Here is a 14,258-nt window from a genome sequence, read left to right on the forward strand (position 1 = left end):
TCCATTAAAATGTCAGTAGGTCCCAACTCAGAGACTGATATAATAAAAACACTGAGCATTTATCAAAATGTTTCACATTCGTGATTTTAGTAATTCTTGCAATAATCCTATTTGTTATTCCCAGTGGCAGGTTAGTTCTGAGACTGCATAACGCCATCTAGTGAGTTCACGGCTGAAGTGTGAACTGAGGCTTTCATGTCTCATGTTTTTAACCAACACATTACACCAGCTCTAGCAAAGAGCATTGAGGTTTCTGTTACAGGAGTTCGTCCAGTGATCTACTGTGCTGTGCATTTATGAGCTTAATCCATGAGTTTGTGTTGCCACAGTACCACAAGATGTTGCTAGTTTAGGATTAGGCTTCCACTTATACTGTCATGGTGTACAGCTTGGTTTGCTTAGTTGCGGCTCAAACTGTATATTTACTGCAATGCACTGTACATGGGGCTGCTCTTGAAATGGTTCAGAAGCTACACTTGGTACATAATGCTGCAGCCAGAATGCTTGAGTAGGTCGTAGGTACCATACCACTCCAGTCTTGTTTCATCTATGCTGGTTCTCAGTTTACTTCCAGGCTCAATTCAAGATCTTTAAAGCCCTATACAGCTTGAGGGGAACATGCCTTAAGGATCGCCACCTCCCATATGAACCAACCTGTCCACTCTGGTCATCTTCAGAAGCCCTGCTTCATTTGCCTCTACCTTCTGAGGCTAAATGGGTGGCAACCTTGTCAGTCATGATGCCAAAACTTTGGATCCCTCCCCAGGAAAATTAAGCTGTCTCCCTCTATCATTGTCTTCTGCCAACAGTTGAAGAATTTTTGTTTTGGTGCCAGTTTGGTGTAGTGGTTAAGTGTGCGGACTCTTATCTGGGAGAACCGGGTTTGATTCCCCACTCCTCCACTTGCACCTGCTGGCGTGGCCTTGGGTTAGCCATAGCTCTGGCAGAGGTTGTCCTTGAAAGGACAGCTGCTGTGAGAGCCCTCTCCAGCCCCACCCACCTCACAGGGTGTCTGTTGTGGGGGAGGGAGGTAAAGGAGATTGTGAGCCGCTCTGAGACTCTTCGGAGTGGAGGGCGGGATATAAATCCAATATCATCATCTTCTTTTTTAGATCAAGATGGGTAGCTATGTTATATCTGTAGCAGCAGAAAGAGCAAGAGCCCAGCCCCACCTTAAAGACTAAAAAAATTGTGGCACAGTATGAGTTTTCATGAGTCACTGCTACAGATTTTCTTACTCTTTAAGGTGCTACTGATTTTTTTTTTTACATACCTCCAGTAACTATTACTGGCTCTCCCCCCTAGTTTTGGTCTTATGTGTATTTATGTTTTTATTGAATGATTTTATACATGCCTTATTTTAAATGCTCCCTGTTAGCTGCCTTGGGAATCCTATATAGCTGGAAAGATGACACAGAAATGTTTTAAATAAATAATGTAAATGTACTCAGAGAGTGGGGACAACCACTCAGATGTAGGAAAGAGATTCACAACACTTACAGTTCTTATTTTGAAACTGAACTTAAATCTGGACTTGGCACTTGACTTGGGATTGAAGAACGTGGAATTGAAGAACGTGGAATTGAAGGTGGAATTGGAGATGGCTCATACATCTGTAACTGTGCATCCTGGATAAACTTAGAATAGGTGAGGGCATCACTTTTTTTTCCAGTTCGAGATTTTTGTTCGAGAAATAAGCCCATGTTATCTCTGTAAGGGAGAGCAATGCTTCTGGAAAAAAGAGGCTCCTTTATTTCCAGCAGTTGTCGCACATGACAGGAAATTTCCTGCAATGGAAAAGGTTAAGGAAACAATATTCATCAGGCATGAAATGGGACAGGAGAGGGGACTTGTTTCAGTTCTTATCAAAGGTGTTAGCAGTTTCTTGGCATTAGGCTAGCTGCTTTATCATTACAAGTAAATCACTTTATCTATTTGAGAACTGTAAGAGCAGGCCTTTTTTGAGCAGGAACACACAGGAATGCAGCCCCTGCTGACTTAGTGTCAGGTGTGGCCTAATATGCAAATGAGCCACGTGCTCAGCTTTTTCTACAAAAAGCCCTGTGTGAAACAATAGTGCCCGTAGGGGGTTAGGGGCTGTGGTCTAATATGCAAATGAGTTCATGCTGGGCTTTAAAAAAAAACGCTGTGTAAGAAACAAAAAACTACTCAATACAAATAGTATCTTTTTATCCTACCCTTCTTCTAAGGAGCTCAGGGCAGTTTCTTTCTTCCCCATTTTGTCCTCACAACAATCCCATCATGAGGCAGATTGAGTTGAGAGAAAAAAACATTTAGTAAATTATCGAACTTTGTCATTAAGATTCGAGGCAGATTACAGGGTTATATGAACAGTGCAACAAAGACTAATATATAATATTAACCGATAATAAAATAATTGATCCAGGTGGGTAGCTGTGTTGGTCTGAAGCAACAGAACAAAGATAGAGTCCAATGGCACCTTTAAGCCCAACAAAGTTTTATTCAAAGTGTGAGCTTTCGTTTGACAAGCACACTTTGTAAAACAATGGAATTGAATGGAATAGTCCTACAAATAAAGAGTGGGCAATGAATTAGTATGCAAAACAGTGAAAATGTTTTTAAGAGATTAAAAGAATAACTAGTTTCCTGTCTCATTACCAACACTGGTATCTTCATGCCTACTACCCCTCTGCATATCATACCTAATCTAATCAATTGCTATTGCCATTCAGCATCTGAAATCGCTTTTATAAGGTCTGTATCACTGGTACCTCGTGTTACATTTTATGGCACACATGGCCTGGCCCAACAAAGTAACATTTATGTCAGATCCATCCATTTAACAAATGAGTTTGACACCTCTGTTCTAGCCCTACTTTCTGATGAGTTATATATGCCACAAATAGACAACCATCACTTCCATTGCAAATAGTGAGGGGAAGTTCTGGAGATAATCTTTATTTTCTCAAGTTATATCTGCCACAAACAGATGGATAGACAGACTGACACACACATTGTTTCATTACATTGCCTATAGCAAGGTCATTCCAAAGTTAATAACAAACTTTTGCAACAGTGATTGACCACAGCAGTTATTTATACAATTGTACTTTAATGTGATCGTATTTTAAAAACTATTATATTGTAAAATTGCCCTTCTGTGCAAAAAAAAAATGTCAAAAATGATAGAAGGGGCTGTGCCACAGGAAACCTGATGTGAACAAATAATGCAAAATACAAGCATAAAGTTGTGGGAAGAGACACAATCACCAGTCAGGTGATGGCTTATGCTACAGAGCACCACTGCCCAGAAAGCAAAATTATAGCATCATACCAGATTATATATGTTAGGAGGACTGTACTGCAATTCTATATGAACACCCAAAAATAAGCACTTGAATAAGAACAGGAGCAGTTGCAAAGAAATGCATAACATTGGTGGCTGAACTTAGCGAACAAGTTACTCAGTGAACAAGTTGCACCACTCTGGGAGAAACAAACTAGCATGAAATTATCCAACATTTAATAAAATTGGAATAACAACTTGACAAAAAAAATTGATCTATGTAGAAGTATGGATGGATGGATAGATAGATAGATATAGTGGTTATAACAGACACATAACAATAACCAAAGCCTTGCTGTTAACATTGAAAATAAAACTGTGTCCCATACACTTACCTTCATATGTTCAAAATTAGTTATCCCAATCTGCGGTAGATTTGAACAGTTTACATGGATGAGCTTGCGCCCAGAGATAAAGTTTTCAGTAAAACATTCCTGTTACATATTTAAAAAAATAAATATTATATAGCAGTTGCTAAGAGAAGTGATAAAACAAAATTTTTTCTTCCAACTCACTTCAGCTAATGACATGTAATTTATTTATTTATTTATTTGATTTATATCCCGCCCTCCCCGGCGGAGCAGGCTCAGGGTGGCTCTCAACAATAAATTGAAATCAATCAATTTTAAAACTGCATAACATTAATACAATTTAAAATTCAATAATTAAAACAATCTGGTGCTGATATCATATGTAGTTGTATCGCTTCTGATGTAAGAAAAGTAGTAATAGGCCAGAAGAGCAGGCTGTAGAACTCCTGTCTTCCCATGTGTGTGAGCAGTCCTTTACATTGCTACCAATTTAGCACTCCCCTCCCCCCCAAAAAGCCCAACTACTGCAATCTCATCAGAGCTCATAAATTAAGCAGGGAGAATGGGAGACCACCAAAGAAGATGGGCTACTATGCAGAGGAAGGCAATGACAAACCATCTCTGCTTACAAATCCAAGTGGGCAGCTGTGTTGGTCTGAAGCAGTTGAACAAAGCAGGAATCAAGTTGCACCTTTAAGACCAACAAAGTTTTATTCAGAACGTAAGCTTTTGTGTGCTAAAAGCATACTTCTTCAGACGAGGGATGGAATAAGGTACTGTTTACTTTGAGAACACCATGAGATGGAACTCACAAGGGCACCGTGAATTGACTGTAATTCAACAGCACATTTTATTATAGAAATCTTTGCTGTTTGTCCCACTCTGCCGATTGCCATTCTTGGCTAAATTATTATGCAATCCAGTAGACTGGTAGCATCAGACAATGACAATTTATTCAGTGATGAAAAAATAGCTCCTTGAATGATTTTCAATTTTCCTTCTGCTGTCCCCTCTGCCCAAACTTGTCTCCCAGAATATCCAGGTAATATCACCTTTCTTCACATCATCCTTCAAAACTTATGAGAGATTCTGTAGAAATTTTTGTACAACTCTTTAGTCCAGGGGTGTCAAACATGCGACCGGGGGCCAAATCAGGTCCCCAGAGGGCTTCTATCAGGACCCCAAGCAACTGGCTGTCATTTGCTTCCTTCTCCCTCTCTCTTGCTTCCTTCTGCATCACAGTTTGCTCTGCCAGGCTTGCTCAATTGAACAGCAGAGCTTCTGAGCCAAGCCTCTTTTCCTTCTATAGGCTGAGGATCCTCTAGGGAAGGAAGGAAAGAGCCAGAGCTTCCTTTGCCCGTGGATCACACAGGAGAGATTTTAAAAACCATTTAAACCAACAAGTGCTAATGTTTTAAGCATATTTGTTGGCTGTGTCCTTTATAAGGTTTATATCTCTGCTACCTGGCATATTTTGTAACACACATGGCCTGGTCCAACAAGAAGAGGAATTGCAGATTTATACCCCACCCTTCTCTCTGAATCAGAGAGGCTTACAATCTCCTATATTTTCTCCTCCCACAACAGACACCCTGTGAGGTGGGTAGTGCTGAGGGCTCTCATAGCAGCTGCCCTTTCAAGGACAACCTCTGCCAGAGCTATGGCTAATCCAAGGCCATTCCAGCAGGTGCAAGTGGAGGAATGGGGAATCAAAACCAGTTCTCCCAGATAAGACTCCACACACTTAACCACTACACCAAACAAGGTCTCATTTATATCAGATTCAGCCCTCATAACAAATGAGTTTGACACTCCTACTTTAGTCTTCCCCAAACCACTACTATGTCTAAGTGCATGTATTTGAAATGAACAACTATTCTTTCCTTGTTTTTCTTTCTCCATCTCCCTCCCTTTCCCTTGTCTCTCATGTCACATCTTAAATTGTAAATTCTTAGAGGCAGGGATCTGGCTTTTTGCACTCTGCAAAACACCAGATACACTAATAGAAATAACATCATCAATAATAATAAACGCCAGTTTGGTGTGAGAGCCAGTGAGAGCCAGTTTGGTGTGAGAGCCAGTTTGGTGTAGTGGTTAAGTGTGCGGACTCTTATCTGGGAGAACCGGGTTTGATTCCCCACTCCTCCACTTGCACCTGCTGGAATGGCCTTGGGTCAGCCATAGCTCTGGCAGAAGTTGTCCTTGAAACGGCAGCTGCTGTGAGAGCCCTCTCCAGCCCCACCCACCTCACAGGGTGTTTGTTGTGGGGGAGGAAGGTAAAGGAGATTGTGAGCCGCTCTGAGACTCTTCGGAGTGGAGGGTGGGATATAAATCCAATCTTCTTCTTCTTCTTCTTCTTCAATAACTAAGCATCTCCAATTCATGGACTCACCTTATCCAGACCATTTCATCTATGTACAGTTTAACCATCAGTCTTCATGTATTGTATCAGAATTGTTGTGGCCCATTATGGCCCTGTCCCCTGCTCCAAAACCCAAGACTTCTAAGACAAAGTTCACAGCAAAAGACTGAGTAATGCCCTCTTAGTAATGATGCTTGACTGCCTTCCCTCTGTCCCTCCCATCACATTCCTACGCACTTCCCAGGATATTCAATAGTGCTTAAAGTGCCTAATCCACACATAAAAACCCAGACCTACATAAAGATTAAATATGTATTCAGTTACGAACCAGACATTTTGAATTTCATTTAAAAAGGAGATGAAATTCTTTTTGGAAGTTAATGACACTTTTAACACTTTCAACAGCCTGACTCAGGTCTTGCAAATTGAAGGCTGTGACTTCCATCTCATGTTGCGTCTTCCTCTTTTCCTGCTGCCTTCACGTTTTCCTGCCATTAGTTCATTAGAAGATTAGAGGTTTGCTTAATGTAACAACATGCTCTGCAAATGCTCATGGTCAGAGTTATTAAATTATCCAAGGAAGAGGCAGGCTGCAAATTTAAAATAGCCCAGGAGCTAGCCAGGTTTAGTGGTCCCTGCCCCACTGCAAGCCACGAGTGCAGAAGCTATTCAGCTAAGGTTGCTGTGTGTCTGGTATCGATTCAGACAGTCCAGTATTTTCACTGGCTGTAGAGAATAAACTGAAGAACAAATATTGGTGATTTAACTAAAAAGACTGATCTGTCTGGGTCAACTGGCAATCTTACCAAGCCCAAAAAGATTGAAGCATGCTATTTGGGCATGGAAGAGGTGGCATCGGTATGTGTGTGTGCTCCTCCCAGTGTGAACAGCATGCCTAATATTTTTAAAGCTATCCGGCAATCTTAGCAGCACCAAAATTGGGTGCAGGCTCTTACACCACTGGCAGTGTTGGCCCTGCTAGGCAACTCTAAGTTGAGTGGCCCCTGCAGCCCTAGCACAGCCTAGGGCTTGGTTGTACCTTTCTGGCGTATTGCCTTTCCTTGTAAGTGAGCTGGCCAGTATGGCCCAATATCAAGGTAGTGCAAGAGGCTTTTCCTGACTCCCGTCTTGCTGAATTCCAGCCACCACTACTGACTAGGAAAAGCCCCATTCTGGCTCCAAAGAAGGAAGGGCACAGTGCAACGTCTCTAACTTTTTTTACCCTATATTCGGGGAAGCCCAATGACGCTATCCAATCAGCCACATCCTCGGGGGTCCAGGTTAAAAAGGCAGGACCCATCGCGGGCTGAGACTCGGCCTGGCTTCCGGGTTCTTCTTCCTCAGTTTCCTCTTCTGTAAAATCTTTCGATTCAGTCCCGAGGCTCAATTTGGAGTCCCGTTTGAGCTCCTCCACATGAACCTCGGGCGGGCGCGTCAAGCGCCTTCGGCGGGAGACCCAAGAGCCACCCCCCTCCTCCTCCTCCTCCTCGTCGTCGTCGACTTCGTCTTCGTCGTCATCGCCGACCTCGTCGTCTTCATCGTCTTCGTCCTCCACCACTTCGTCGGGCTTACCGTCCGCGTCCATCTTGAGACTGTGCCCAACCGGCAGAGCATCCCACCGCGGCGGCGCTATGGCAACGCGTCCTTCCTGGAACTGTTGCCATGGGCACCGAGACTTCCGGGAAGTGTTGCCGTCTTTCCTTTCCCCGTCCAGCGGCTCGAAAGCTCTGCGGCAGCTAGAGCGACCCTCGCTTGTGGTCGGCTGGAGGCGGGAACTGTCATTGAGCAAAGGCTTGAGGCGGTGGTCGGAGAGACAGCGATCGCCACTCGGCTCCTTCCGGGTATTTTCGGCTCGCTCTCGGCAAGGCTTTCGCTTTTCTCCGGCTCGCTTCGCCCGGGTCAGCTTCTCCGCTTTCCCATGTCGGACGTGCTGGCCGCAGCCGTTGCCTCCCAGTTCGAAGCCTCTCTAGGAGGGGGGCCGCCAGGCGGAGACAGTTGCCTCAGCGGGGCTGACGGAGAAGAGGACAGCTGCCCACCGCCGCCTTCCTCAGGTACTGGAGTGGCGGGAGGAGCGCGGTGGGCTGGGGGCCCGCACAGTTGTCGTTCCTGTCAGGCCCTCCTTCACCCTGGAGCAGGACCCCATCAGATACTATATGGCGGCGCTCCCTTCTTTCCTCTCAGTCCCCTCCCTTCCCTCCACCTCCACTTTTACTGTTCAACGATTGTCCGTTAGGCGGGAATTCAACAGGTTTCTTTTCTGGCCCCGACCTCTGATACAGGAGATGGTTCCCCGGTTGAATTTCTGCCTATCGTATCATTGTTCAAGCTGTGGGGACGCAGCCAGGAAATACCAAAACGCCGCCCTTTGAGGTAATGACGGAAATCCTTGAATGAAAGAGGCAGCATTGCGGCGGGGGTCGTTATCTGGGTGGGCGTATTGCGCAAAGGCGATGAGAAAAACCCGCTGGCAGGATGAGTGCAGAGTTGGCTGGTATCAGAACAAGAATTTTGGAGAGTCGGTCGAAGCTTACCTGTGACTCCTTGGGCAGGCAGCGTAAAAAATTTTGTTCAGCATTCCCACCCCTTGTTCTGCTTTTCAGGGCTGTTATCTATCTAGTTAGTCTTTTTAAAACCTCATTTGCATTCAGTCCTTTTTCACTGAACTCAGGTCAGCAAACATTGTCTTTTCTTTATTCATTTTATCTTCGCAACAACCCTGGCAGGTAGGCAGGTTAGGCTGGGTGAATCAAAGTAGTCTAGGCAAGTGCAAATTTTAACCTGCACTGCATCTCAGCCCTCTAAAGAGCCAGTGTAATGTAGTGTTTAGAGTACTGAACTAGAATCTGGAAGCCAAGGTTCAAATTCCTATTCTGCCATGAAAGCTTCCTGGGTGACCTTGGGTCATTCTCTCACCCTAACCTGCCTGATAGGCTTGTTGTGAGGACAAAATGGAAAAGATCAATGTAAACTGCTGGGGCCCCGTTAGAGAGAATGGGGGTATAAATGTACATTAATAAACTTGGCTCCCCTTAAGTAACCAGTCTCCTTCTTTTAAATGTATTTGTGTGGCTATTTGTAGGAAATGAATGTAAGCCAGAGGCTTTTTGGTATAGTTCTTTTTAACAATCCTCTTTCGGGCAGGTTAATTTTGAAATCTATGGGGAAGAGGGAATCTTCCCTTTTTGTGCATTTTGGATTTGCTGTTCTTCCTTCTTTTCCAGGCAAGATAGTCTACGCAGTGCTTAAGCCAGCACTGCAGGTAATTAAAGTGTAATAAATTTAGTAGCACTTTGATAGTAATTTACCCACCTGTAGATGCATTTGCACACCAGAATGAGTCTTTGGTGAGCCTTTTCTTGGGTACATTCATTACTTGGACAGGTAGCTTGCCTCATCTTTCTTTTGTGCTGATTTGTTCCCCTGCATTTACAGCCAAGTAGTACAGGAAAGAGCCACATGAGTGGTTAAAGAAGAGCTTGGGTGCTGACCATTGATGGTGCTCTGTGGCAAGCATGTTTTAGATGAGCAGAATTATAGCACCAAAAAACCTCAAAAATATGTTGTGCTCATAGAAAGAACTGTCCTTGTTGATGTAAAAACTTGTGCATGTTTTGTGACCTGCAGCACGATTCCCAGATCAACAGGAGAAAATAACAGGATGTCACAGAATTTGTTCAGTAGACTGTTAACCAAAGCTAAATAATTATTACATTTTTAAACGTATTGAAAAGGAGAGTAGGAGAACTCTTAATGTTGCATACAATTCCTGGAGTATCTCTTAATGTTGCATTTATCATCCAAGAAATAATTTGTCTGTCTTATTGGTCTGGTAACAGCCTTCTTATGCTGTATCATTGCTTGTTTCATAGGCTTGTTTGTCAGTAGATAGCCTCTAATAGCTTCTGTTCCCTTAGGGATTGGATTGTTTAATTTTTTTCTCCTAACATACCATCTGCTCTTCAATTAGGCTATTACACCTTGTTGTAATCATTGCATCATGCAACAAGCAATAATAACATTGCCATAAAGAATTTTTTTCTGTCTTGTTTTTATACACCGGTAATGATGTCTTTTGCAATCTCAAGTGTACTAATACCACCCTAAAGGGAAAGCAGTAGGCTCTATTGAGTAATAGTTAAATTTGAGGACCCTAGGAATAGAGAGGTCTAGTTTTGCTTCCAGAGTTATACCTGATTTCCACAGGGCATAGAAAGGGTTGTTTTCTTTCTTTCTTCTTTTTTGAGACCTTAATGCAGCATCATATCTAAAAGACTGAGCGATGAACCAGGATGTTTCCAGTTAAAATCTTATATCGGTCATGAATTTGCTAGTTAGATTTAGGCAGGCCACAATCTCTGTGTCTCCTTTCTGCAGTAGGGAATATATTCTACATTATGGTTGTTGTAAATAATATAACCTATAAAGTGAACATTATTAGTGCTGTATCAGTGTGATATATTTTATGCTGTGTTATGATTTTTTTGGGTGCTGCTTTACTTGTGAACTGCTTCAGGCAGATCCCTGGAGAGGTGGCATACATCTATCAAATCTAATCTATCCAATCTGTCTAGTGTTATTTTGAGGAGTAAATGTTGATTCATATGTTTAGTTTCTCATATAGGGTTGACAGGTCCAACACAGAAAATATCTGGGGACTTTGGGGGTGGAGCCATGGGACTTTCCCATTCCTTAAAATTAATTAAAAGTACGGCAATGCAATTCCCCTGAATACAGTCTTCATTTCCTTGTCCTCCAGCAGCTAAACTTCCACTAAATGAAAGTGAACACACACACTCTCATAAAGCAGCCAAAATAAGTACAGTTAGCAAGCACACACTTTTGTGATCTCACTGAGGCAATTTACTCATGTTGCTGAATATACCCATCCATCTGCTGTATTTCAACCAACTTCTTCAGACTAATAGGAAAATGAAAGAACAGCCTAGGGCAGGGGTGTCAAACTCATTTGTTATGAGGGCTGGATCTGATATAAATGAGACCTTGTTGGGCTGAGCCATGTCAGGCCGTGCTGTGTGTGTACCTATTTAAGATTAGGTAGCAGAGATATAAACAATTAAAGATTTTTTTTAAAAAAAAGTTAAAATAAAACATGCTTAAAACATGAGAGTATTTTCTGCCTGCTTCTTCAGGGTCTCCTGGGTTCTGAGTTTTTTGTTCAACAGGATCTCTTCTTTTGCATTGCAAAACAAAGCCAGTTGGGATTTCTCTCAATCTTTGAATTTAATTTTCTCACCCATCACGAAATGTCTAGTTATACTGATGCCAAGCAAGTGCTTTGATTTCATCTTGCTTGCATTGCACTGTTTTTCTTAGTGGATCATGTTTAGCATTTAGAAGTCTACCACTGGAGTGTGCAAGAAGTCTCTGGATTTACTCCAGCGGTGCTAAGTCTTTAGAAGCCTTGAAACTGTACACCAGTCAACAGGGGGGTACGCTCAAGTTTCTCATCCATGTCGTTAGGGAAACAAAGCTAAACCCACCTGTTCAAAGGCAGAAATTAAAAAAAAAAATTAGCACTCATTGGTCTTAAAGGTGCTTTCTTTGTATCGGATCTAGGGAACTGGGCAAAGAAAGCTCTGGCTGTTTCCTTCCTTCCCCTGGGGGCCAGAAGGGGGAGGAGCCTCAGCCAATAGAAGGAAGAGAGGCTTGGCTCAGTAGTTCTGCTGTGCAATTGAGAGAGCTTGGCAAATCAAGCTCTCCCTCCCCCCTTCCTCCCCAAGGAAGGCGCCTCAGCCAACGGAGAAAATAGAGACTTTGCTCTGTAGCTCCTGTGCTATTGAGCAAGCCTTGCAAAGCAGGCTGTGATGCAGAAGGAAGCAAGAGAGAGGGAGAAGGAAGAAAATGACAGTCAGTTGCTCAGGGGCCTGATAGGAGCCCTCTGAGGGGCTGATTTGGCCCCCCGGGCCGCACGTTTGACACCATGCCTAGGGGTGGCATTTTTCTCTAAGCAAACAGAGGGACTGAGAGCAAGGTCGTTCCATCTGCTTGCCCCGCCCTGCAGCTTTCCTGCCAAGATTTAAAGGCACACAAATAGTTGCAAACCTCTTCTAAACCTGTCAAAGTTTGAAGGCCCATGGTGGCTGTTGGGGTGAGGTTCTTCTCTGCTGGCCAGCTGGCTGGCAGTGGGGAGGAGCCTGAAAAACCGGGGGACCTCCCCCCCCTCCTGACCTGGAGACAGGCAAGCCTAGTCTCATACCTTTGTCAATATGAAAAGTGTGTTAAATATTTGTTAAAGTGAGGTACATCTGTTGCTGAAGTCTTAGTTGTGGAGTTGGATGAGAAAGAGACTGGTGAGCTTCCTAGGTAATTGGAGAAGATGGAGATTTAGACTTAGTTTTCCTTAAATGCTTGTAAATCTAATGTATGTTCTTTTGTTGAAAAAAAATTCCCACTGCAACTCTAAGAGCTTTAAGACACTTGCTTCCATTTTGGTTCCATATGATTAAATTCCACAGCTATGATGAAGTCTCCTTGCCTGCGTATTTTGTTTTCTCTGTGCTTCTGTTTTCATAGATTTTTTCCTCAGGCTCACTGATTGTCAGAATGCTGAAGTTGTTGATGGTTTTGCCATTTGAATTTGACCTCATAATCATGTTGTTTGTACACCCACACAAAAAATGAATCTGCCCCCCCACTTTCCTGTGACCCTAATTATGCAAACCTATTGCTGGTCCACTAGAATTCTTGTTCAGTACTCTCCCTTAGGACTTTGCTAGTTACTACCCACACATTTTCAACCACAGCCATAAAAGCTATAAATGTGCTTTCTTTAATTAAAAAGTGTGCTCACAGAATGTTGGGTTGCTAAATAGCTATGTTAAAATCTATATTTAACCTAGTCTTATCTGTAATATCCTTTAGTTGTATAAAAGATTTTTTCCAAGCTGTTTTTCAGTCTGAGCAGTTCATTAGTCATGCAAAAAAAATTCATTTGAAGCCCAGAATAGGAGAGGAATATGTGTGTGTATTAAGCACCAGCAACAGCTGGTTTCTCTAGAGCGAATTATGCTAAAGGATGCACCATCTGGGGATGTATGAGTATCATGAGTGAGTAGAAGTTCTGAAAAATGCAGAATGTGGTAGGCAAAGCCAAATCAGTCATAAAATATCCTGGGCATACCTCCAGCACCCTTTGGCTCAACTGGTATCGGCATTTTCAGCCAGTGTTATAAGTATTCTGCATCTTCATAATGCTAGTGCAGATTGGTATCTAATGCAGAAATCAGTACCCTAGAGGTCTTAGCATTAAAACAAAGCAAATTCTAGCTCTTATAGCTGGAAAAATATGAAGGGAACGTCAGGACAAATCTTAAAAGTTAGAAGGATGGAGCAGAACAGTCAAGGAATGATATTTAATCTAGGGGTTAAACTCTGTAATAGCTGTGTTTTGTACCACAAAATTCCTGTTTCAAATTATATTTTGGCCATGAACTCAGTAGGTAGCTTTAGGCAAGTTCTTTCAGCCGTCATCCTAACATACAAATAATTTGGCCTCTTTTGCATGTCTGTTATAAGGATTACAAATTAAGTATATAAAGCACTCTGAACATTCTAAAAGTGTATATAAATATTTAGTACTGTCATTTCAGTTCCATTCATGGCTCCTTGTTCCATGCTATTATCTGACACAAATCTTCTACAACTCACTTTCCATTCTGGTAGACGTCTTGATGGCACCTGGATTTTGGCTACTGTGTAACACAGCATGGTGAACTGGATGGGCCATTGGCCTGATCCAACATGACTTCTCTTATGTTCTTTCTCCTCCTCCTATTCTCCTAATGATTGCTAAGTAACTGTTTGACAAGCTGAATCATAGAAACAAGGTAAGTAGTACAAAATGAAAAAGCATTTACAAGGATATAAAGTACATGTAGAGTGCTCTCTTTTATATTGATACAGAGTATACAGTATACTCTGGTAGTAACTATGGTATTATGCTTTTATGACTGAGCTCTGCACTTAGTGCCGTTCCTTGTGGATATATATAGGGAAAAAATCTCTCTGCAATGAAATGGACTTACTTTTTTAAAAAATGAAAGTGGTAAACTCAGATCTTGATGGATATTTTGGCACCTATATATCTAATCCCCAACATGCCCTCCATGTGTAGATACTTATTTTCACAGATACAGGGCACATGGGGGGAAAGGAGACTTCTGCACACTTGGGGCACTCCCTAGGTTTGCAGAAAAATCTGTCACGTTTAAAAAAGTATATGGGGCTTACTTAAATC

General features: G+C 42.5%; 2 protein-coding genes across 2 annotated transcripts in view; one reads left to right on the forward strand and one right to left on the reverse strand.

The window, feature by feature from the left end:
* Positions 1-1,505: 1,505 nt before the first annotated feature.
* SAMD15 (sterile alpha motif domain containing 15) lies at positions 1,506-7,586 on the reverse strand. The gene is made up of 3 exons (XM_060262334.1): positions 7,224-7,586; positions 3,664-3,762; positions 1,506-1,787 (listed from the first exon to the last, which is right to left on the reverse strand). Exons 1-3 carry the CDS (start codon positions 7,584-7,586, stop codon positions 1,506-1,508), a joined length of 744 nt encoding a protein of 247 aa, XP_060118317.1.
* Positions 7,587-7,852: 266 nt separating this feature from the next.
* The window catches only part of TMED8 (transmembrane p24 trafficking protein family member 8), a 29,999-nt gene continuing 23,593 nt past the window's right edge, over positions 7,853-14,258 (forward strand). The window contains exon 1 of the mRNA XM_060262550.1: positions 7,853-8,052. Coding sequence (XP_060118533.1) covers positions 7,920-8,052 — 133 coding nt within the window. The 5' untranslated portion in view covers positions 7,853-7,919. The remainder of the gene's footprint in view (positions 8,053-14,258) is intronic.

Source organism: Heteronotia binoei, chromosome 21 (assembly GCF_032191835.1).
Source record: "Heteronotia binoei isolate CCM8104 ecotype False Entrance Well chromosome 21, APGP_CSIRO_Hbin_v1, whole genome shotgun sequence".
In the NCBI taxonomy this organism is placed as follows: Eukaryota; Metazoa; Chordata; class Lepidosauria; order Squamata; family Gekkonidae; genus Heteronotia; species Heteronotia binoei.

What these genes read in the sequence shown, in the direction of transcription:
- SAMD15 (XM_060262334.1), bottom strand. Translation starts at nt 7,586, where the DNA reads ATGGACGCGGACGGTAAGCCCGACGAAGTGGTGGAGGACGAAGACGAT. An exon ending in TGGGCTTCCCCGAATATAGG is followed by an intron (nt 3,763 to 7,223) that starts GTAAAAAAAGTT and finishes AATATGTAACAG; the next exon opens with GAATGTTTTACTGAAAACTT. An exon ending in CTAATTTTGAACATATGAAG is followed by an intron (nt 1,788 to 3,663) that starts GTAAGTGTATGG and finishes TTTCCATTGCAG; the next exon opens with GAAATTTCCTGTCATGTGCG.